General features: G+C 34.1%; 1 protein-coding gene across 9 annotated transcripts in view; it reads left to right on the top strand.

Annotated features, from left to right (window-relative positions):
- Window positions 1–23,961, top strand: part of UNKL (unk like zinc finger) — a 150,249-nt gene that overhangs the window by 106,662 nt on the left and 19,626 nt on the right. For 5 of the 9 annotated variants that reach the window (XM_074197147.1, XM_074197145.1, XM_074197142.1 and 2 more), the window contains one exon: window positions 20,210–20,302. The exons of 2 other annotated variants lie outside the window; for them this stretch is intronic. In XM_074197147.1, the coding sequence (XP_074053248.1) occupies window positions 20,210–20,302 (93 nt within the window). The remainder of the gene's footprint in view (window positions 1–20,209; window positions 20,303–23,961) is intronic. 2 more of the 9 variants (XM_074197143.1, XM_074197150.1) reach the window with 1 other exon arrangement.

The raw sequence follows: 23,961 nt of genomic DNA, 5'->3' as shown, positions 1-23,961 counted from the left end.
ATTAGGTATAGCACCATTCTAGGTTGACCACTAATATGCACAGTTTTGTTTCATAGACTATAAAAAATTTTAAGTTAATATATTTTAAGTAAATGCTTCTTCTTCCTCCTAAGGTATTAAGATTGGAGCTCTTCTCCTTGTGTTGATACAGAAGCTAATCTTTAAAAAAAAATGGAAGTATCAGTTTCAGGTGGCTCTGAACTCTTGTATAATTTAAGCAAGTTTGAACAGCCAAGTTGTTAACATTTGACAAACTCTGCTGACCTATGTATAGCATTAAGGTTTGAAGTTTGTATCCATGTTATGTAATGATGTGAAAGGTCTCCCTGAGGCTGACTTAGATATGAATTGCTTGAAACATAAACTTATTAAATGAAAAGAGAGAGAGGAGAATTCAAATATTTGAGTTCTTCATGCATAAATATCTGCTCATCAGTACAGTCTTTTCCTCTTTCAGATATTGTCATCTTCACCTGTTTCTGTTGAGTCTGTGTCCTCCAGAGTGACCCCCTGCTCCCCATGAATTACAGTGGTATTTTGTGTTGGAGAACTAGCCAGGCACCTCCAGGCAACAGTGTGTGTTAGCTGTATTACTCAGCACTTCTGGCTAGTTTTCATTCTTGTTAAAAAGAGTTTCCTGGTTATTTTTTTAAGATTTTTATAGTTTTAATGTCATTTTAACTCCTGAGACTTTCTCTTATACACAGTTTCATCTGTTCTGAGAGATTGCATTTTTAAAGTTGAGTTAGACCTAAAGTTTACATTTAATATTATATTTGAAACAATTTGGGTTTTGACATTAAAAAAAGAATAAAAATTCAGTTAAATTCAGTAGGAATTTCTTAATTGTCTAGAGTACTAGGAAGTATTTGAGGCACTAAGGATACACAAACAAAAATGAAAACAACCCCCATCCTGAAGAAGCTCACATTCTTTTAGTAGGGAAGGAACATGTACAAAGGAATATAAATTTAAAATATGAACATAATTAATTTGGGGGAGAAATAGTCTCCTAACAATTAGCCATCTCTCAGAAGATCCAGATAGTCCTTTTGTAGGGAGTGGTATTTGAACTGAACCTTGGCAAGAGCTAGGGATTCTAAGAGGTGGAAGGTAGAGAGGGAGAAAGGAAATGAGGGAGGAATTAAAAAACCAGATAATATGAATGAGAATGACACGTCTAAGCTAAGTAGCAAATTAAACATTTCTGAATTAGAATTCCTTATATTTTATTAGACCTTCCATGCCAGTGGGCCAATAATGTCTCACCAATCCTATGGTTCTCTAGGAAAGTATATGCATTTCTTGGAATGAATAGGCTTAGTCTACAATGCTTTCCTCTGTTATGGCAATTAATTTTCCTTTTGGGGTAAAATATAAGAACAGGTTATCTGGGTATAGGGAGTTTTATTTTAATGTGCTTCTGAAAGTCTCTCCCCTGTCCAGGGTGACTTCCAGATAATCCTGTGAACTTCAGGGGAAAAACTAGATCCATTGATCTAGCTTAGGTTAAATGAAGAGATTCAAAGATTGCTACCATAAGTCATTTAAAGATAAAACTGTTTATTCTGTTTATCTATGGAAAGATAAATGGAAGAATAGAAGTTTAATTAACTATTTATTAAATGGTCAACAGTTTTGGAAAAATTGTTACACCTAGAAAAAAACATACAAGGCCTTAAATCTTTTTAGGTTTTGTTGATGCTTTTTTCTTTCCTTCAATACTGCTATTTCTCAGTGACTCCTCTGCCCCTCACCAGTAGAATCCTAATTTCTAATGAATAAATATAACTAAGTAAAACAAACTAAAACATTAGACTTTGTTTTAAAAGATTTGTGCACATTCTTTCTTCTGTCACTTCTTGGATTTTTATGTATTGATTTAATGAATGTCTTAATGAAATTGTTTAATGAATGAATTAATTTAATGGGTAAAACAATGATAAATTATTATATTATTATTAATAATAATAATAATATTAACAATAACCACTAACAGTGAATAAAATGTATATGATTAGCTTTTCCCTGACAGGAGCCTGGTGAATTAACACTTGCCTCATTGCCAAGTGTTACTTCTCATTCCAGTGCCTTTTTAAACGCCAGAGTTTTCAATAATTCTTCAATAAGCTTGATGCAGAGTTTGAACGCCAAATAATATTCACTATTACAGTAAAGTCTAAATAGAAATTGAAATGATGAGCAGTCCAAACTGGAGGGTGCACAATGCAAAATAAATGTCTTATTTTGGGAAGATGGACAAATGATATGTACTTGTACACAAGAAAACACGAATTTGTGTGCCTCTATTTCAGAACTAGTGTTTCTGTGTTGTTCAGTCACAGCTGAAACCCCAAATAAAGTTCTTATATTTCTTTCCTTATTGTTATCTATTAGAAGGACTTTTTGATCACTTGTTAGAAGAGTTAGTGACCTAGTTCAAGTATAACTTCCTTGTTCTCTTGAAATGTTTAGTCTGAACTCAGCTAGCCTATTGCAGCATGCCAGCATTTTCTGTTCCTGTCTGCCAGACTTCGATGACTAGATTATATTCACAAAATTAGTCTTTAACTTTTTCCCTGAAGGCATTGTTCTGTCCACTTTAATTATGGTTTCTATGTCCTCCTGTTTTAAGCTGATCATGTGGCAGTAACATTGGTAACCATTCGATTTTCCATCTTCAAATGAACAGCCCTGTGAAATGGTGAGCATAGCTTTAATCTTGATTACTGTATTTCATTGCTACTGAACCTAGCTTGCCTTTTGGTATCAAGTTAAATATAAAAGTCTTTCATAAATTGTTGATTAAGAAGATGAAACTGATTATTTGACACTTTTGATCTTGTACACTAGACAATAGCATTGTGTTATAATGGCATTTTTAGAAATGCAAAGTAGGCAAAAGTCAAAGCAACATAGTTACATTTAATAGCTTGTCTTTCTCATTCTGTCAGTTATGAATTGTTTTAAGTAGAGCAAAATCTAATTTTCCCACATCCACTTGAAAATCTCTAACATCTTTCTATTGAGTCACCAAATGTGAAGTATGTTAAAGTTTTCCTCCCTTCAAAAAAGAACAAAAACAAAACCCATACATTCAAAGAAATTTATCTAGCAGAGTCAGTGGAAACTAGGAAATTGAAAAGTAGATGGTAATTTAGAATGATCAAGAAATATGCTTGAAAAATACTATTCTTAGAAAATTAAATTTTTTATTTTCTCCTCTGAAAAGATGAACTGTATATGACTCATCATTTTATGACCCAGCATTTGAAAAGCATGTAAATAAATAGATTAAACAGACCACAGCATATTCTTGAATACATGAAAATAAGACAAAAATAGAAATATTATCTACCCCCTTGGAATTTAGCTAATCAGGAGATACTTACTGAGTATCTATTCCATTTCTGATACTGTTTTAGCTGGAATGGGAAACAGATTTCTGAGTTTACTCATCTGTAAATGGAAGAGGTTGGGCTGATTAGCTTCTGAGATTTAGTCAATGATTCTATGAATATGATCTTTATTTCCAAAGGGTTTACAGTCTGAGAAAACAAAACTCATGCATAGGAAGAAACATGAATAACTTAAAGGCATCATATAAGTTTATTAAATGTATAAACTATCAGTGCTTTAAGGTTCTGAGGAACTGAAAAAACTGTTTTTTGGTTGAAGATAAATAACCACTATTAAGGAAGACTTCTGAAAAAGAACCAACAGAATTTACTTAAGAGAACATTCTAAGAGGTGATGGGAACATCATCAGTAACTTTTCATGGGACAGTGAGCATATTGGCCTTTCTATAATGGTGTACTCTGTAGAATATTGAGAGGAAAATGACAACCGAAGTGAAATTTAATTTATAGAAATCACTAACTACCAAGCAGAGAAATATAAGACTTTAATGTGTTAAGAAGTGAGGGTTACTATAGTTTCTTAAGTAGGAGAATGATACAGTGAAAACTATGTTTAAGGAGGATGTGTGTGGTGTTGGCATGCCTGATGGATTGGAAGCTGTGGTATTATTAATGCAGGAAATAAAATGAAAGAAAAATTGCTAGGGCTGTAATGTTGATATCAGAGGAAGGCAAAGAGGGATGATCAGGGATGATATCAGTTACCTAGGTTAAGCAATTGGGACAGTGATAGTGTCACCAAGAGAAATGGATGATTGAGGGCTGACTTGGCAGAAAGATAACTTCAAAGCATATGGTTTGAATTGACAATAGAGCATTTGGGTGTCAATATCCATTATATTATTGGAAATATAAGGCTAGAATTTGTATTCAATGAATATTTAAGGGCCTGCTATGTGCAACAGACTGTAGAAATGCTAAGGATAAAGACAAAAATGAAATGGTCTCTTTCCTCAGGAACTTCTGATTATATGATAAAACATCTATACCTATAAATTAATACAAAGTAAGAAGAAGAGAGAGAGAAAACAAGATAGATGGAGAAGTTAGAATGAGAGTGAAGAGAGAGAAAGAGATAAGATAGAATTAGGAGAAAGAGACAGACCAGTTGCTTCTTGTCAGTCTAGTGAAATGACTTTCACAAAATTATTCTGTTAATGATTGTGTAAAATAACAACACTGCATTCTAATGGACTTTATTTTTTTAAAAGTATTCTCTTTAGGAATTACTAACTACAGTTCTGTCTTTTATAAAAAGAAAATGATTAGCTTTGTACTGAATTATTTTTAGATATCTGGGTAGAGGTGTTTAGTTAATGTCTGGTCATTTTCTTCTCTGCAGTAGTCTTCTGACCTTGGTGGTTACTTATTATCCTTTATTTTTGTTTCCCTCTACAAGTCATGATTTAATGGTTCATCATGCCACAGAAATTACTCTGGGTTTTCAAAGACAAATATAATCCCTGGCAGGTATTAGAAAGATGGAAAGACTTTTCAATATAATCTGATGACAGATTGTCTAAGAAGCAGTCTTGCTAAGTATGAAGGACATCATCAGAATGTTGACCACTGAGGTGTTAGAATAATTTTTGGCTAGTGACTCATGAAATAAAATGGTTCCTCATTCAGTCTTGCTTCTGCATTGATGGTGACATAGTGCCAGAAAAAGGTTTTTAGGTAGGAATATTGAGTAACAGTTTTTAGACTATCTAAAAATCATTTGATTTTGGTATGCTTACTCTTCATTTATTCAGCAATCATTTATCAAAAAAAACCCATCTATTTTCAGCCATTGTATTTGGTTCTGGAGATAAATTTTTTTTTAAAAAAGGTCCCTGTTTAAATTGTTTTATGCTCTTTGAAAATATTATTGCTGTTATTCCTCCTCTACCCAGAGAGCCTTCCCTTTCAACAAAAATAAAAATAGGAAAACAGAAAGTTCAGTGAAACTAACCTCAACAAATCTCACCATGTTCCTTACCTACAGAGTAGTCCCTACTTTACAAAAATGAAGAAAATGGCTTTGTTTTCTTTCTTCCTTCCTTCCATCCCTCCCTCCTTTTCTTCCTTCACTGGCTTGCCTAGGATCATATAGCAGCTAGTAAGGCCATATTTTAACTTACTTAACCCTTGACTCCTGGACTGGCACTTTATTCACTGTGCTCTTCTTTCAGTTTTGGTATTTTTAAATTGGTTTTTTTTTATCCTTTTATAATATAATCCTTGTGTACACTGTTTTTCTGGTTCTACTTCATTTGGCATGGCTTCATATAATTTTTTTCCTTATTTGTCTGTATTCTTCATATTTATTGTTTCTTCTAGTGTAGTAATCCATTACATTCATTTATCACTATATTTTTAAAATCATTCCCCAACCCCTGCACACTTGTTTTAGTGTTTCGGCTACTTAATAGTATAAATAATTTATAAATTCTTTGGAAGATATGAGACCTTTCCTTTCTATATTTGACCTCCTTGGGATATATACTGAACAATTGAATAGCTAGGTAAAAGGGTTTTAGACAGTCACTTTCTTAGCATCATTTTCAGTTGCTTTCCAGAATGGTTAGAGCAGTTCGGCAGCTCCATCAACAGTGTATTAGTGTTTCTCTCTTAAGTCCCTCTATGATAAACTATTTTCATCCCATTTCATTTTTATTAATTTTTTCATTGCAAAATCTGAATTCTTTTGATATTTATTTCTCTTATTTGAACCAAAGGAGTATACCCTCTACTAAATATGAGGGTAGCGGGGCAGGTAGGTGGTGCAGTGGATATAGCTCTGGTCCTATATAGTCAGGAGGACCTGAGTTCAAATCTGACCTCAGAAACTTAATACTTCTTAGGTGTGTGACCTTGGGAAAGTCAATTAACCCCATTGCTTTGCAAACAATCCAAAAATAAAACAAACAAAAAATAAATATCAGTGGATTTCAAATGTAATGTATACTTCATTAGTGTGATATGGTAGAAAAAAATACCTAACTAAATAACAGCAACTTAATAATTATCTTCAGTAACTTTAAAAATAACTTAGGTAAGCTGAACAGTGCCTAGGGGAGGGGCAACCAGGATGGCAAAGGACCTTACATCAAGGCATATAAGAATTTGCCTAAATTTAGATTGGAGAGGTGATATCTATCTTCATATATTTGAATGATTATCAGGTGGAAGGAAAATTGATGATTTTGCACCTAACTCTGTACTCTGGGGACAGTGGATGGTAGTTGTAAAGAGGCAGATATAGACTTGAAGTCAGGGAAAACTTCTCAACAATTAGAGCTATCCAGGGGCAGTTAGGTGGTGCATAGAGCACCAGCCCCAGAGTCAGGAGGTCCTGCGTTCAAATGCGGCCTCAGACACTTAGTAATTACCTAGCTGTGTGACCTTGGGCTAGCCACTTAACCCCATTACCTTGCAAAAACCTAAAAAAAAACCCAAACAATTAGAGCTATCCATAAATGGAATTGGCTGCCTCAAGGAATGATTTCTCTCTCTTTGGAAGCCTTTTAAGCATAGGTTGGTGACTTTTTCAGAGACATGTTGTAAGGATTCTTTTTGATTTCTGTATTGGACTAGAGATGATTTGCAGACTGTCCCTTCTAAATTCAGTGATTGTGTATAAGTTTCTGTAATGTGGGCATTTGGGAAGATATGAATACCTCAGTTTGTACCCCTAAAAACCTGCCCCTTTGTATTCCTAGAGAAGTTTTTTTTGTGACTTAAGTCTTCTTATTCATTACATTCATAGGTTTCCCTCCAGCATGAATCTTTAGAGGAAACCTTTATCACATTATTTATGCATTTGGGATTACTCTTAACTATAAATTTTCTGTTGTTTAGAGTTAAAATTTTTGTTCTAGTTAGAGGTCTTCCCCACAATCACTGCATTTAAGGGCTTTCTCACCTATGTGAATTCTGTGATGGAAAACTAAGAATTACCTTCTATTGAGGGCTTTCCCTTGTATATTACTTTCATCTATATCTTCTTTAGTACGAATGGTCTGATATTGCATAAATTGAAAACTTTGTCAGAAATATATATTACGTTTATAGAATACATAAATTTCAGTATGAATACCCTGATACTGATTAAGTCATATATTCAGTTCAAAGACCTTTCCATTTTCAAATTTCTTTCTTAAGATTTCTCTCCTATATGAATTATATGTCAAAAAATACTCTTATCTGGGGGGAAAAGCAAAATTTCTCACATTCTCATGCTTACTTTCAAGAGGCATCCAATATGAATTCATTACTAGTTGAAATGCTTTCCACATTGACTATAACAATGTGATCTTTTTCCAAATACCAACCACTTCATCTAGCCCTGGAATAATTAAGCCATGTCTGTCTTGACATTCTCACTGTAAATGAAACTTAGAAGGCATAAGTAGTTGTAATTAAAATGAAAAGATGGCCCATGGGTTCTTACCAGATAGGTGAGTTAAGGAGTTGGGTTTGTTGTATGCCAAAGTTAACAGACATTTATTTCATAGGGCAATTGGTTATCTTTCTTGTAGTGTTTGTGATAAACAAAAGCAAGCAGAGCACCACCATTAAGGTAATTATAGCTTATATCCCAGCATCCATCAACAGTGAACTTTACAACAGTAGGGAAAGTCTGTGAGGTATTGGATAAGATTCTCCAATCTAAGTCTATAATATCTTGAAATTTAATGATTTCAATACAAAATGGGCACAGGAGAGGGCAGGCAAAGTTATCTTGAAAAATAAATAAAGGAGCTTGTTGGCCATTTAGAACAAAGGTATCCAACTTTTTATCTCTTCTGCACCACATACAGAATTCCATACCCAACACACATGTCACCAACAAACACAACAACAAATGCAAAAATTGGCCACATGAATGGCTTTCAAAGGGCCCACAGTTGGACATACCTGATTTAGTAATAACATTTTTGTACATCAAGAATGCTTTCTTAGGGGCGGCTAGATGGTGCTAGATGGCGCAATGGATAGTGCACCGGCCCTGGAGTCAGGAGTACCTGAGTTCAAATCCGACCTCAGACACTTAATAATTATCTATCTGTGTGGTCTTGGGCAAGCCACTTAACCCCCATTGCCTTGCAAAAAAATAATAATAAGAAGAAGAATGATTTCTTAGAGAAGAGGCTGAGGGCTCTAAATATGAGTGGACCCAAATTACATAATTTTTAAAATGAAATTGACAGTATCAAAACACCCTGAAAATGTGCCTACCTGTTCACAGATGTAATGGTCATTTCAGAACTGATCATGTACAGTTAGTTCAACTGATTAGAGTGAAAGACTAATTTAATCTCAAATTAAAAGAAAAGATAAAAATGGGAAATTTAAATAAACTGTGAACTCTAAAATCAGGAAATGGACAAAGACATGGTTTATTACTAAATATTAGAGAAACATTGATGCAGTAGTCACCATGGTGAAAAGGCCAATAGAACTCATTTATTGTCTGAGTCTTAAAATACTTATCCTCCAAGGGAAATAGTGACTATAGAGTGTCCCAAGAGTCTTTTTTTTTTAAAGGTTTTTGCAAGGCAGTGGGGTTAAGTGGCTTGCCCAAGGCCACACAGCTAGGTAATTATTAAGTGTCTGAGGTTGGATTTGAACTCAGGTACTCCTGACTCCAGGACCGGTGCTCTATCCACTGCGCCACCTAGCCGGTCCCCCAAGAGTCTTAATACAGTTTCAGGCCTTAATAATTTCAGAAGTATAAATTCTACAAACTTAAAAAAGCAGCATATTTAAATATTAAAATTTGACATAGCCATTGTCTTGTGATCTAAATTGCTCTAGTCATTTTTGAACTGCATAAAAACTTTTTTCAGCTGCTGACCTGATTTAAAGGAATTCATTTGTTATCCTTAAGATCATCCAAAGAATGAAGTTTTGGTTCCTACATTTTGAGTGAGTAATTTTGAGTGAGCCCCCACAAGGAAAAGTCTGATGGAAATTGATCAGGTGACAAAGATGACCAAGCAAGAGGACCTCTTCTCCTGGCCCACTGGTCTGAGGTGTCATCCAGGAACTGTGCACTTATTGCACACACACCCCTTGTGATAGTCCATATTAAAATTTAAAATTTATTATTCAAATTTCACAAAATTTACTAAGTTTAAAAGAAATTTAAATAGTTAAAATTTAAATCCTGTTTTTGTAAGTTTGTAGCAATTATACTTCTGAAGTTATTAAAATTTAAATCTGCACTAAGGATTTTGGGACATCCTGTCAAAGCTCATTTGTAAAATGTTACAAAAGTAGATGGCAAAAGCATATGACCAATCTATTTGAAGTACTGTGGTTTTTGTCAGAGTGGATAATCCAGTTTGCCTGAACTCACTTGGCTCCTTAGGAGACATTTGTTATGAGTAGCCAAAAAGTAATCCCCCTCTTGCCACTCTGATGTTAAGCTTCCCCACTTCCCCATACACACACAAAAAAAAAGGTTAAAAAAAAAGAGGAGTTCATGTAAATAGATAAAACAGATCATTCTGAGGGAATTTGTAAATGGAAATTGAAGGGAGGACTATAGTTACAGAATGGAGCAGATTTGTCAGAATTTTTTTATATTGATCTGTTTTCATCCATTTTAAGTCATCACATTTGGCTTTTGTCACTTCAGTACCCAATGTTCTTTGCAGCACTGTTGTATAATGGAAAGAGCAGAGGACTTGGATTCAGATTACCTGAAATCCTGTCTTTGGCACTTAGTGATATAATCATGGTTATTTCACTTTACTTCTTGCAATTTGATTGTGTTTTTTTTTAATCTGCAAAGGAGAATAATATTTATACTAGCTATCTCTTAGGATTATGAACATTAAAATTTATATAATTTTAAGTGTTGATTGTTATTGCCATTAATGTCAGTACTCAAATATTTAAATGAATTCATGATTTCAATATTGTGAATATTCCTTCCAGGGAGGGATGCCTGCCCATCATTTGACATTTTTGTCCATGATTTTACCACAGGAAAGTATTCTAGGAGACTTCATCATTTCCTTTAACATCATTCAGAGCACATTCATCAATTACCCTTCACTCTTATGGTAGGACCAGCTGATGTGCTTGTTTGCTTATGCACATTCAAGATTTTACTCCTCTGCTGTGTGGTTCCTTTTTTGTAATGCATTGCTGCCTACACACTCCCTCTGTGCATCTTTCTTATGCTCTGAGTATAGTGTATTTTTCATTCTTCAGAGACTGAATTTCATGTCTGGTAGCCATAAACAAGATTGGAAGAATTTCAATATTAAAACAAAGGGCCTTTGCTTCAGGAAGAAGTTTGCTGTCATTAAAAGAACTGTTGACTTTCTAAAGTTTAATCCACTCAAATATTCCAGTTTGGGTCTGACTCATCCATTTACTGTGTCTCTCCATTCTGTTTATATTTTTACATATACACATTCACATACATATGTAAATATATGTACAAAGGCATAATCACTTTGTTTAATAATCCCTTTCTTTGGGTAGTTTATTAAATTGCACATCATAGCCTGGGTAATAGACATTTTTTGTCTATTTTGTTTTTTTCTTTGTGAATAGGGAAAATTCTTTTGATTGATTCTGTAACTCATTCAGAACACTCTGTGGTCTTTTAAAACTTAATGAAATCAGCATAGTATTATCCCCAAATACCATTTTGAGAATTTCACATTATCAATAATATATAAGGAAGTTGCCAAGGATATTTATTTAACAAGATGAAGGCCTGACAAAACATATGTGGAAGAAATATGTGATGACAACAGCACCATTTTAAAGATATTGATGGATTGATCATCAGAATGTTTGATAGAAAGACATAAAATTATGTAAATGGTGAAAAATGTGACTATGTATATAACTTTGATATCAAATGAAATTAAAAAAAAGAAAGGAGACCTAAAGTTGTTCTCCAATGATATTGAAGATGTCCTGAGTAAAGTCAGGTGATAGAGAGGATCACCTTTTAATACTGATGTTCTTCACATGCTTCTATTCACAGATTAAATGGTGCCTTGCAGCATTACAGAGCTAATTCAGTAAAATTCATAGCAATGATTAGTCATCCAGACTGGTACTTGGTACTAGCTAAGAAATGGAATGGTGGATCAATGGAATAGATTAGGTGCAAAAAGAGACAGCAGTAAATGACTATCATCTTTACTGTCTGATAAACCCAAAGATTCCAGCTTCTGGGATAAAAACTCTCTTTAATTAAAAAAAAACTGCTAGAAAACTGGAAGATAATATGGCAGAAACCAGGCATAGACCAACATCCCATAACCCATATACCAAGATAAGGTCAAAAATGAGTGCAGGATTTGGACATAAAAGGTGATAGCATAAGCTGATCAGGAGATCAGGGAATAGATCTGTGGAAAAGGGAGCAATATATGACCAAAGAAGAGATAGAGAACATTATTAAAAAAAAAAACTGGATAAGTTTGATTACATTAAATTATAAAGTTTTTGCAAAAATAAAATCAATGCAACCAAGATTAAAAAAGAATGTATAGCAGGGGCAGCTAGGTGGCACAGTGATAGAGCACCGGCCCTGGAGTCAGGAGTACTTGAGTTCAAATCTGGCCTCAGACACTTAATAATTACTTAGCTGTGTAGCCTTGGGCAAGCCACTTAACCCCACTGCCTTGCAAAAACCTTAAAAAAATGTAGTAAGTTGGGAAATAATTTTTACAACTAGTCTTTCTGACAAAGGACTCATTTCTAAAATTTATAGAGAACTGAGTCATATTTATTAAAAAACAAATCATTTCCCAGTTGATAAGTGGTCAAAAGACATGGAAAGGCAATTCTTAGGCAAAGAAATCAGTTATCTATAGTTATTTGAAAAATTGCTCTAAATCATTATTGATGCCCATCAAGTGAGGAATGGCTGAACAAATTGTAGTATGTGAATGGGATGGAACACTGTTTGATAAGAAATCATCAAGGATGGGATTTCATAAAAGCTTGGAAAGACTTGCTTGAATTGATGCTGATGAGCAGAATATTGTACGCCCTAACAACAATATGGGGTGATGATCACCCATAATGGACTTGTTCATTTCAATAGCACAATAATCAAAGACAATTATAAAAGATTGATGATGGAAAATACCATCTATGTCCAGAGAAGGAAAAGGACATAGTGGACAAAATAAGTTTCAACTTATGACTAATTAAAACTGCTTTATGAGAAATGGCATAAAAGATATGATTGAGCTTATATGTAAAAAAGGAAATAAGTTACTAATATACTTTTGGTGAATATTTAAATTGGACCAGTCATTCTGCAAAAATAATTTGCAGCTATACCCAAAAGTCTCTAAACTGTACAACTTTTGACCAGCACATGCCTGAACAAGTTACAGTATGTAGATGAAATGGAACATATGTACGCTATTTCAGAGACAGCTGAGAAGACTTGTATGAATTAAGATTAAAGTAAGCAGAACCAAAACATACATATATATTCTATTATATATATATATACATATATATACATACATATATATATATATAAAATAAAAATGTTGTAACAAAAACCAACTTGGAAAATTTAACTCTGACCAAAGCAGTTACCAAAGCAGTAGAGTTATGATTAAGCCATGATATAGAGGGACTCAGAGGGGAGAAAAAGAGATGCAATTTTCTTTTGCAATTTTTTTTTAGGTTTTTGCAAGGCAATGGGATTAAGTGGCTTGCCCAAGGCCGTGCAGCTAGGTAATTATTAAGTGTATGAGGCCAGATTTGAACTCAGGTACTCTGAGATAAAATTTTCTTATTTTTTTAAAAAAAATTTTTATTCTTTTGTACAAATGGTTTTTTTACATTAATAAAATATTCTTGTTTACAAGTAAACAAAATACCCCTCCCCCATGAATATAGACTTGCTTGGGCGAAAAAAGTAAAGGGGAGAGAAAAAAGTTAAAATTAAAAAAAATAATAGTAATAATTTTAGGTATGGCCAGGTGGCGCAATGGATGAAGCACCAGCCCTGGAGCCATGAGCACCTGAGCCCACATCCAGCCTCGTAAACCCAACAATCACCCAGCCGTGTGACATGCAAGCCACCTGATGCCCACTGCCCTGCAAAAACCGAAAAGAAGAAAAAAAAAGGCCCAAAATAAAATAAAATAGTAATAATAGTAGGGGTGGCTGGGTGGCAGACAGAGCATTGACCCTTGAGCCAGGAGCACCTGGGTGCAAATCCGGCCTCAGACACCCAAAGATCACCCTGCTATGTGGCCCTAGGCAGGCCACCCAGCCCCATTTGCCTTGCACCCTCTCCCAAATAATAATAACAAAAAATGTGCTTCAGTCTTTGTTCCAACACCAACAACTCTGTCACAGGTGGATCACAATTTTTATGATAAGTCCATTGCAAAAGTTGCTTCCATGTTTTTCCAACGTTGCCATTGCTGATCACAACTCCCTCCTTTCTTATTTCTCCACTACCATGTACTATATTTTCTCTCTCCTTTCATTCTGACTCTGCTGTAGGGTAGCTGAATGGCACAGCAGAAAGATCCCCGGTCCTGGGTCCAAGAAGCCCTGAGCCTCCATACCACTCCTTAGGCCCAGAATCCACCTGGCCCTATGGTCCTGGGCAGGCCTTCCAATCCCAGCCCCTTGCAAGAAGTAAAAAAGAAAATGTGTTATATCTGACCACTCTCCCCCCATGGTCCATCCTCTCCTCCTTTATTTACATCCCCACCCCTTCCCCCTGCTCCCCCCTCCTAAGATAAAATTTTCTTAAAGATTTTATTTATTTTGAGTTTTACAATTTTTCCTCCTATCTTGCTTCCCTCCCCCCACCCCCCACAGAAAGCAATTTGCCAGTCTTTACATTGTTTCCATGGTATACATTGATCCAAATTGAATGTGATGAGAGAGAAATCATATCCTTAAGAAACATAAAGTATGAGAGATAACAAGATCAGACAATAAAATATCAGTTTTTTTCCCCTAAATTAAAGTTAATAGACCTTGGCCTTGTTCAAACTCCACGGTTCCTTATCTGGATACAGATGGCACTCTCCATTGCAGACAGCCCCAGATTGTCCCTGATTGTTGCACTGATGGAATGAGCGAGTCCATCAAGGTTGATCATCACCCCCATGTTGCTGTTAGGGTATACAGTGTTTTTCTGGTTCTGCTCATCTCACTCAGCTTCAGTTCATGCAAATCCCTCCAGGCTTCCCTGAATTCCTGTCCCTCCTGGTTTCTAATAGAACAATAGTGTTCTATGACATACATATACCACAGTTTGCTAAGCCATTCCTCAATTGAGGGACATTTACTTGATTTCCAATTCTTTGCCACCACAAAGAGGGCTGCTATGAATATTTTTGTACAAGTAATGTTTTTACCCTTTTTCCTCATCTCTTCAGGGTATAGACCCAGTAGTGGTATTGCTGGGTCAAAGGGTATGCACATTTTTGTTGTTGCCCTTTGGGCGTAGAAGAGATACAATTTTCAATGTGGTTACTTTGTTGTTGTTTTTTTAAACTTTGCTTATTTGTTACAGGGGTTTTCATAAAGGGTTTTTTAAAAGTATATTAATAGGATGTTTCAGAGGGAAGAGGCTAGCAATAGATATGTCCCCTCACAAAGGAAAAGAAAAAGAGAGCTACTGAAAAATTTTTTTGAATGCACAAACAACTGAAGGAAGCACACATATATATTAAAAACAAGCAACAGAGTATTCATAGCTTCACATTGACTTGTTTATGAAAACGTTCCCTTCTTTGGTATAAAGTTTAGAATAAGAAAAAAATAAAAAGTAGATTAATCTTTAATGAAAATAACAATAAATGGACATCCTCAGTGTTACATTGCTTCCATTGAGATATTGAAAGAATCATAAAAAACCCTAGTGCAATATGGATGAAATCTTTACATGGAATGTTTATAAACATTCATAGATTAGGATAGCATAGATAAGAAGGCCCGAAGTGTTTGTATGGTTCATTGATGAAATAGATATCCATACTGATTTAAAAAAAACCCATTAAATATTTTTGTTCCAGCTTTGAAAAATGGAGGTTTTATGTAAAAATAATGATGCTCTGCTTATCAGAATTCTATCAAGTCTTTGAAATTCTGTTCAAGTTTTGCCTCCTACATGAAAAATCTATATTTAATTATATTCTATCTTATCTTGTTCTTTTTTATTTAGAATACTTTTTTCATGTAGTATTTTAAGATATAAAGTTAATTTATAATAATAATGTTAACATTTAATTCATAACATAAAATCTTTGAAGATTGCATTTCCTTTACATACATTCTTATTTGAGTCTCACAACAGACCTTTGTGCTAAGTACTATAGTTGTTATCCTCATTTTGCAGATGAGGAATTTGAGGCTGAGATTGGTCAGGAATCACATAGCAGATATATTTCAGAAGCAAGATTCTCTAGGCTCTAGATTCTACATTTTTTTCCCACAGCACTAGGTAACCTCTCATATACACTATCTCAAGAAAATACTTAGGAAAGGACACAGTAGGCAAAAAGCAAATTTTAGCTTATTACTAATTATAATTTCTTTGTGAAAAATAGCATAAAAGATAGGATTTAGATTATATAAAAAAGGAGTTAAGCTACTAACTTTTGGTCTCAACTACTTCTTTTGTATTCTTTAAGTATACTAAATATTTAATAAATGAAGATAAGAACATGGTAAAAAAAATTTTTAGAAAGATTTTATTTATTTTGAGTTTCACCACCATTCTTGCTTCCCTCCCCCTGCCCACCACAGAAGGCAGTCTATTAGTCTTTATGTTATTTCCATAGTATACATTAATCTCAGTTGAATGTGATGAGAGAGAAATCATATCCTTAAGGAAGAAAAATTAAGTATGAGATAGCAAAATTACATAATAAGATAACAGGTTTTTTCCCCTAATTTTAAGGTAATAGTCTTTAGTCTTTGTTCAGAGTCCTCAATTCTCTGGATACATATGGTATTCACCATTGCAGATAGCCCAAAATTGTCCCTGGTTGTTGCACTGGTGCAATGAGCAAGTCTATCAAGATTGATCATCCCCCCCCCATGTTGTTGTTAGGGTGTACGGTGTTTTTCTGGTTCTGCTCATCTCACTCAGCATCAGTTCATGCAAATCCCTCCAGGCTTCAGGGAAGAAATTTTTTTAAAAAAATAATTGAGAATAGAAAAAGATAACAATTTGTAGACACTATTGAAAAAATAAAATTAGTCTGTAATGTTAAAACCTGAAAGGATAGCCTTACTCTGTAGTTGAATACTTTCATAGAAGATGTTTCATGTCCTTCCTATAAGAAAACTCTATTAGAGTTGATCATAGGTCAGAGTGAGGTAATTTCCTTGCAAGAGATTTCTAGATAAACTATTTGAAGTCACTCTTAACATGAAGGCCCTCTTTTTCTTATTTTGATTTTGTTCTCTTCCTTTGTTCTCTTTTTATTCAATAATTTTTCCACTATATAAGATTTTAAGAGATTAAACAAAAAGAAAATAGCATATATCATGGTCAATCCATGCTACATTGCAGAAAATGTGTCTCTCTTAGAATCTTCTGTATTTCTGTCAAACTGATAACCATTCTCATAAAGCATTCCAAACTAATTGTCCAAAAAAAAAGGTCCCTCCATCTTTGAGGAAAAATTGGATAGGAGATTAGAAACTCTCAAGAGTGAATGAGTTGACTCAGGAATGTAGTAATGTGCTATAAATAATGACAGTTGTGTATGCATCTTCTCTGGAGATGATTAGAAAAGAAAGATGAAAAAAGGGACATCAGTTTTATTGCCATCTAATTGGAAAGTATGCTGTATGCTTTCTCAGGGTCTGTTCTAGATTCTCTTTAGACCAGGATTTTTTCAACTGAAGTCCATGAATTTGTTTTTTAAACATGTTGTAACTTTATTTTTTTTTTCAATCAAACCAATGATTTGTGTCTTTAAATTTGAATTTTATAATTTTTCCCCAATCTCACTCCCCCTCTCCCCACAGAAGGAAGTCTGATAGTCTTTACACATTGAATAACTGTATTTCAATATGATTGGTTTTCCTTTATAATCTCATGGATTTTACTTATGGATTTAAAACATTTTGTAAAGAGGTCTATAAAGTACACAGAGTGCCAAAGGAAGCTTATGAACAAAATAAGGTTGAGAACCACTATTCTAGAGGGAACAATCCATTCCTTAGCTTAGGGATATTGTTATCTTCCTCTAGTTTTATTTCCTAGTCCAGGAAAAATAGGTGTCATTGTCACTTTACAGGGTAAATGTTCTGACATAACTAGAAGTAGGAAATTTGTAATTCTGCTCTGTAAAATCTCAATAACATATATGGTGAAATAAAATCAGAGATACTTTCACAGAAAATAAAACAGTGGACTGAGTTGGACATTTTTGGGTCAGGAAAGGGTAAACATCAAAAATAGTGCAAGAAAGTGTGGTAACTAGATTTTGTAGTACAGAGAGTATTTACTTGACTAACCCTTTAATTCCATACTCATAGATTATAGGATTTTTACTTTGCTCCTTTGGGGAATTTCCAGCATCTAAAAGAGTAGGCTACATTGCCATTATGTACAGTCTGAATTATGTCCATGGCAACACCAAACAATATTGGTTCTAGCTTATTTGATTTTTTTTTTAAGGTTTTTGCAAGGCAATGGGGTTAAGTGGCTTGCCCAAGGCCACACAGCTAGGTAATTATTAAGTGTCTGAGGCTGGATTTGAACTCAGGTACACCTGACTCCAGGGCTGGTGCTCTGCCCACTGCGCCCCCTAGCTGCCCCCTAGTTTATTCAATTTTTAATTAAAAAAATGTGTAAAAAAGTTTTTTAAAAACTTACATTTAGATGTGTGGCCTTGGGCAAGCCACTTAACCCCGTTTACCTTGCAAAAACCTAAAAAAAACTTACATTGTTTTTTTTTAATATTTTCATTGCAGAATGTCTCTGTGCCCTGTCCCCTAATCCAACAAGCCATTTTATATATAGGCTCTTTTTAAAAAAAAATTTATTTATTTAAGGTAATGGGTTAAGTGACTTGTCCCAAGTCACACAGCTAGGCAATTTTTAAGTGTTTAAGACCAGATTTGAACTCAGATCCTCCTGACTCCAGGGCCAGTGCTTTATTTAGTGTGTCACCTAGCTGCCCCTACATAGGCTCCTAACATTGCTATTACATATTCAACAAGTTGTAACAAGGAATTTTTTTAAAAAAAAGAAGTTTAATAAAACTAAGCCACCATATAAATTGATTCTGACAGTATGAAATCCAATTTATTTTAAATGGAAAATATTTCAAATTAAGTTTACTCCTAGTTATTAATAGCCTGCTGGCTGACCAGCCCTAGGATAGATTTTGATTCTTCAAGGGAGATGTAAGAGAATTCCTGAATCCTAACTGTAGGAACCTTATAGGTTAATTGGAAAAAGCACAACAGAACTGAATGAAAAGTCTAAAGATTAGTTTAAGGCTGTATGTAATTATGTTACATTGTGTTGTTTAAAACTGACATTGCACTAGGGATTCATAGATGAGCAAGTGAGCTAGATGGTCAAGAAAGTCTCCTTCATGGACGGAAGTAGGATGAATCTTGGAGACCTTGAAGTTGGCATAAGATTTGGATTGGTGGAGAAGAGGATTTTGGGCAGGCTAAAAGAATGAACAAAGACACAAAAGTGAGAATAAGTATGATTTTTGTGGTGAACAGTAAGGAAAATTCATGTTAAAGAGTAAAAGGAAATAACACTGGGTGGAGGAACTGAAATTAATGTAGTAGGCAATGGAGGGGAACTATTTTAGGCTAGAGAACAAGGAAGGTGGTAACAAATTTTTAGAAAGAATAATCTGTTAATCTGTGCAGAGCGAATTTAAACAGAGAGAAACTAGAGGCAGCTAACTATGCTTGCTATAATCCAAACTTTGATCATGATGGCTTAGAAGACATTAGTAACCCTGAGAATGGAAGAGGAAGGTGAAAGTTCCAAAAATGATATTTTGCAAGTCAAGTTATTAACAAGATAGCTGTATTCTTTTTAATATTTTTTGTAAGTAAAACAATGTTTGATTTCATTTTTAGGCACTTTCAGGAATTTTTTAAGTTAATGGTGAACAAGTTAGCAAGATTTATAACATTTTTTGCCTGAGCAGCACTGCTATTTATGTTTTATGCAGCTATGATGAAAAACACATTATATTTAAATCATGTACTAGAAATTGCATGCCGTTTTGAAATGCATTAAATGACCAGCATTTTAGCAAGTGTTGAAAAATGTGAAATATTAAGTGAATCTTTTCCTCAGTGAAATGAAGATTTTGACAAATCTGTCATGACATGTGCTTGACTTTAATGTCTTTGTTGGTTGGGAATAGGAAAATGCTGAATTCTTCTGGAATTCAAAATTGATAGAAGAAAAATTATGGACCTATTTTTTACATTGCCTAAGTTCAGTTGCTCAAATGTATTAGTCAACCTGGGTATTGAGAAAATTTTCTCAAGATCAGTTCAGGAGACGTGTTTGAATCAATTATCAAGAAAATAAGTTGTGTTTTTCTTTAACTTTAACTCATATTCTCTAATTCCAGAATTTTTAGAATAATGGTTTCTCACTATCTCGAAAACTTTAAAAGCAAGCTTCTATCTGGAACACAAAGATGTTTATTTTTGTGTGATACTTGATTACTAGAGAGTAATTAATCTTCCTATAAATCCTCTGAAGAATAAAAGCAGCTTTTTAATAAATGTCTTAGATATGTTGTAGGTAATATGATATTTTGTTTAACAGGTTCTGCTTTAGATCTACATTTTAGTGATATAAATGTTGCATCCCTAGATAAAGAATTAGAAGATCAAGAAACCAGTGACCTTGGATTAACAAGTAAGGATTATATATTTTTTAAGAATTGTTGCTAATTGTAATATAATAGGGTTTTGAATATTAGCTTTTTCCTCTCTGGATGGAGCTTTCATCTATTTTTCCGACATTGATGGGAAATGTATGTTTGATATGATTCTTTCCTAACCCTCTTTGAACCTCCCCTTTTTTTAGTTATCACTTTTCTTTTACCTCCTCTCCCACCTTATTTTTCTCAATATCTTTGCATGCTCTGTACTTTTTCCTCCTTCATATCTTCTTTTTATCCCCTTCGTTGCATTGTTTCTAACCAAATGCCTGTCATTTTCTTCACTCCATTCTGTAATCACTTGTTGCCACCCTTGTCATTAAAGTAAGGGGCTGCTTGGGATGTCCAGCCGTGCTTAAAAAGGGCCAAATTCAACATTTTACTGGTACTAGCAGTAAAAGTACATTACTTTTATTTTTAACTTTACTATGATAGATAAGTTGGGTGGCAATAGAAGAATGGAATGCAAGACTTAGAGTCAGGAAGACCTGAGTTCAAGTCTTAGTCACTTAGTAGCTGTGTGACCCTGGACAAGTCACTTAGCCCTGTTTGCCTCAGTTCCTCATCTGTAAAGTGAAAGGGAGATACCATCCAATATCTTTGTCAAAAAAATTCCAAATATAGTCATGAAGAGTTGGACACAACTGAATAACAAAAACAAATGATGAGTCACCATGGAGTGTATCATTTTCCAGCAGCTTTTTTTCACAGGATAGAAGGTTAAGGTAGGGGAAAACAAGAATAATGGGAAATAAAAGTCCATAAAAATTAGTTATAGTCTTTGGACCATATGGAAAAAAGCACGGAACAATCCATACCTAGTCATAACTTAAAAAACCAACACTTCTGCAAGAAGTAACACTTGTCTTCCTAAGCCTTCCAACACCCAGGAGAATAGCAACTCCAGGCTTAATATTTAACCTGGGGATTAAATTCTGATCATGTCTTCTCTTCCTATCTGATCTTGACCCTCGTAAATGCAGGTTTCTTTTTAAATCTGGGCCAGTAAGTGAGGAAGCTTTGTGTAGTTCTCTGTCCAGTTAATAACAAAGTTGATAAATAAGGGAGAAGAAGAATTGCTGGAGTTGCATTGGAAGAAAGAGTAGCCATTTAAGAAAGGTGATAAAGAAAAGAATGAGTTGTTTTTTTCTGGATAATAATGTCAGGTAAGTGAAGTAATTCATATCACTGACTAGTATGTTAGCATAAATTGAATTCTAAAGGCCTTTAAGTTTGAAAGTGATGTAATTTCACAACCATTTTATAAGTCCCTACCATATGTAAGGCACACTGTCTTAGCTGCAAGGGATATGAAGGGGGAAAAAAATGAAAAAAATAACCTGTGCTCTCAACGAGTTCAAATTCTATTGAACAGTTGTAAAATATGCACAGATGAGTAAATACAAGGTAGTTTTGAGGAATGATCTAGCCTTGCCAACAAAGAGGATGATGACAGTCTTTTATTACCATAGGAGATAACACCTGAGTGGAGCTTTGAACAAAGCTAAGAATTTTTAGTTGGTAGTAAGAAAGTACATCTTAGATTTGAGGGGCAGTGTACAAAATCACAAAGGTGGAAATCAAATGTTAAGTTTGACAATAGTAAATAGACCACATTTAGTTAGGGTATGTAAAAGAAAGTGATCTGGATTCAGTCAAAAAATATTGACTGGAACTAGCTTATGTGGGAGACTTTTAATTCTAGCCTGTAAAGCTTATATGGCATCCTAGAGGCAGTATGGAGCCATTAAAGATTATGGTGCAGGAAAGTGACATAGTTAAACTTTTTTAGAACAATACCAAATTGTTTTCATGCTTTGTATTTTAGAGTTGGATCTGGTACTTACTGTGTTTCCTTCTTTCCCACATTTTTTCATTATTTTCCTTTAGATTCTTATCCTTTTGTTCTTCCACCTGAATTGTGTTGTTCTGTATAGTTCTATAAAGTAACTCATTGATAATTTGATTGATATATAAATTATTTCCTGTAGTGTTCCAAAATAATATTCTAGAATTATTTTGAATAGAATTCCTTATTCTGCTGGATTTTGTTAATAATATAGAGGAAGGCCAGTAATTTTGTGGGCTTCTTTTATATCTTACTACTTTGATGAGGTCATTTTTTTTTTCAAATTTTTAGTTCAATTTCTAGGATTCTCTGACCAAACTGTCACCATTTACTAAAAACCATAATTTTGGTTTCATTTTGCTTATTCTTATCACAACATTTCCCACAATTTTAATCACATCATTACTTTTTCTTGTCTGACTGCCAGCTCTATAAAATAATTGTAACAGTGGACCATCTTGCTTTATTCTACTCTTACTGGAAAGGCTTCTTTTATCATTTTCCCATTAAAATTGTTATTGATATTAGCAAAATAAAGGTTTAGAAAAGGAGTTTTCACAATGAGTAGCATGGGAAAGTTTTTGCACAAAATCAGTGCAGTTAGGATTAGAAGGGAAACAATTAACTGGGGAAAATTTTTGTAGCACAGTTCTCTAATAAAGGTATGATCTCCAAGATATACAGGAAATTGATTCACATATATTATGAATATAAGAACAAGAAAGAAGCAATTAGGAGGTACAATTACTAGTACTGGACCTGAAGTGTCAGGAAAATCTGGGTTCCAATATGGCCTCAGGTACAGCATACTTGTGTGACTTTGGGCAAATAAGTTAACATCTATTTGTATCAATGTCCTCAATTGCAAAATGAAGATAATAATACTTTCAGGCTTGTTGTGAGAATCAAATAATATTTGTAAAATACTTAGCACAATTCCTAGAACATAGTAGACACTTTAAAAATGGTTAATTCCCCTACCTCCATTTTTCAATAGGTAAATCATATAAATAATTCTCAAAAGAAGAAAGACAAAGTATCAATCACTATATGGAAAAAATGCTCCAAATCATTAATTGTAAGAGAAATACAAATTAAAACAAGTCTGGAGTTCTGCATACAGGTGGGCAAAGATGACATCATTTTTGATAGACATGAGTGAAGACTGGCATAGTAGTGCACTGCTGATGGAGTAGTGAATTGATCCACTCAATCTGGAATGAGTGGTTTCATCACTAGGCATATACTCTCAAATCAATAAAAGAAAGAACAAAAGGACCCATAAATGTTTAAAGCAGCACTTTTTTTTTTTTTTGGTAAGAAAAACTGAAAACTAAGGGGACACATACATATTAACTGTGGAATGAGTGACCAAACAAATTATGATATTTGAGTCAAATATAATTACACCTTAGGAAGTTAAGAAAGGGACAGATTTGGAAAACCCTGGAAAGAATAGTATGAACTTAGGCAGAGTAAAATAAACAGCACCAGCAAAACAATTTAGACAATGACTAAACATTTTAAAGGACTATAACTCTGAAAGATTAAAAACTATGATCAGTACAGTCAACAAATGCCTGCAGAAGGTCAATGATAAATTATGCTTCCTAGTTCTCTTGACAGAAGAGTGATGGGACATGCAGACATAACCAGTATATGTGTTTATTTGTTAGAAAGGAGGGCTTTTTTTGTTTTGTTTTGTTTTTGTTTTAATAGAGTAATAAGGAAGTTCTAAAGAGCAAAAGGAAATTCTAAAAAGACTTGAATGGAATAGTTTTAGAA

The sequence above is a fragment of the Macrotis lagotis genome, chromosome 8 (genome assembly GCF_037893015.1).
Source record: "Macrotis lagotis isolate mMagLag1 chromosome 8, bilby.v1.9.chrom.fasta, whole genome shotgun sequence".
Classification (NCBI taxonomy): domain Eukaryota; kingdom Metazoa; phylum Chordata; class Mammalia; order Peramelemorphia; family Peramelidae; genus Macrotis; species Macrotis lagotis.
This window is presented reverse-complemented; position numbering and strand designations above follow the sequence as displayed.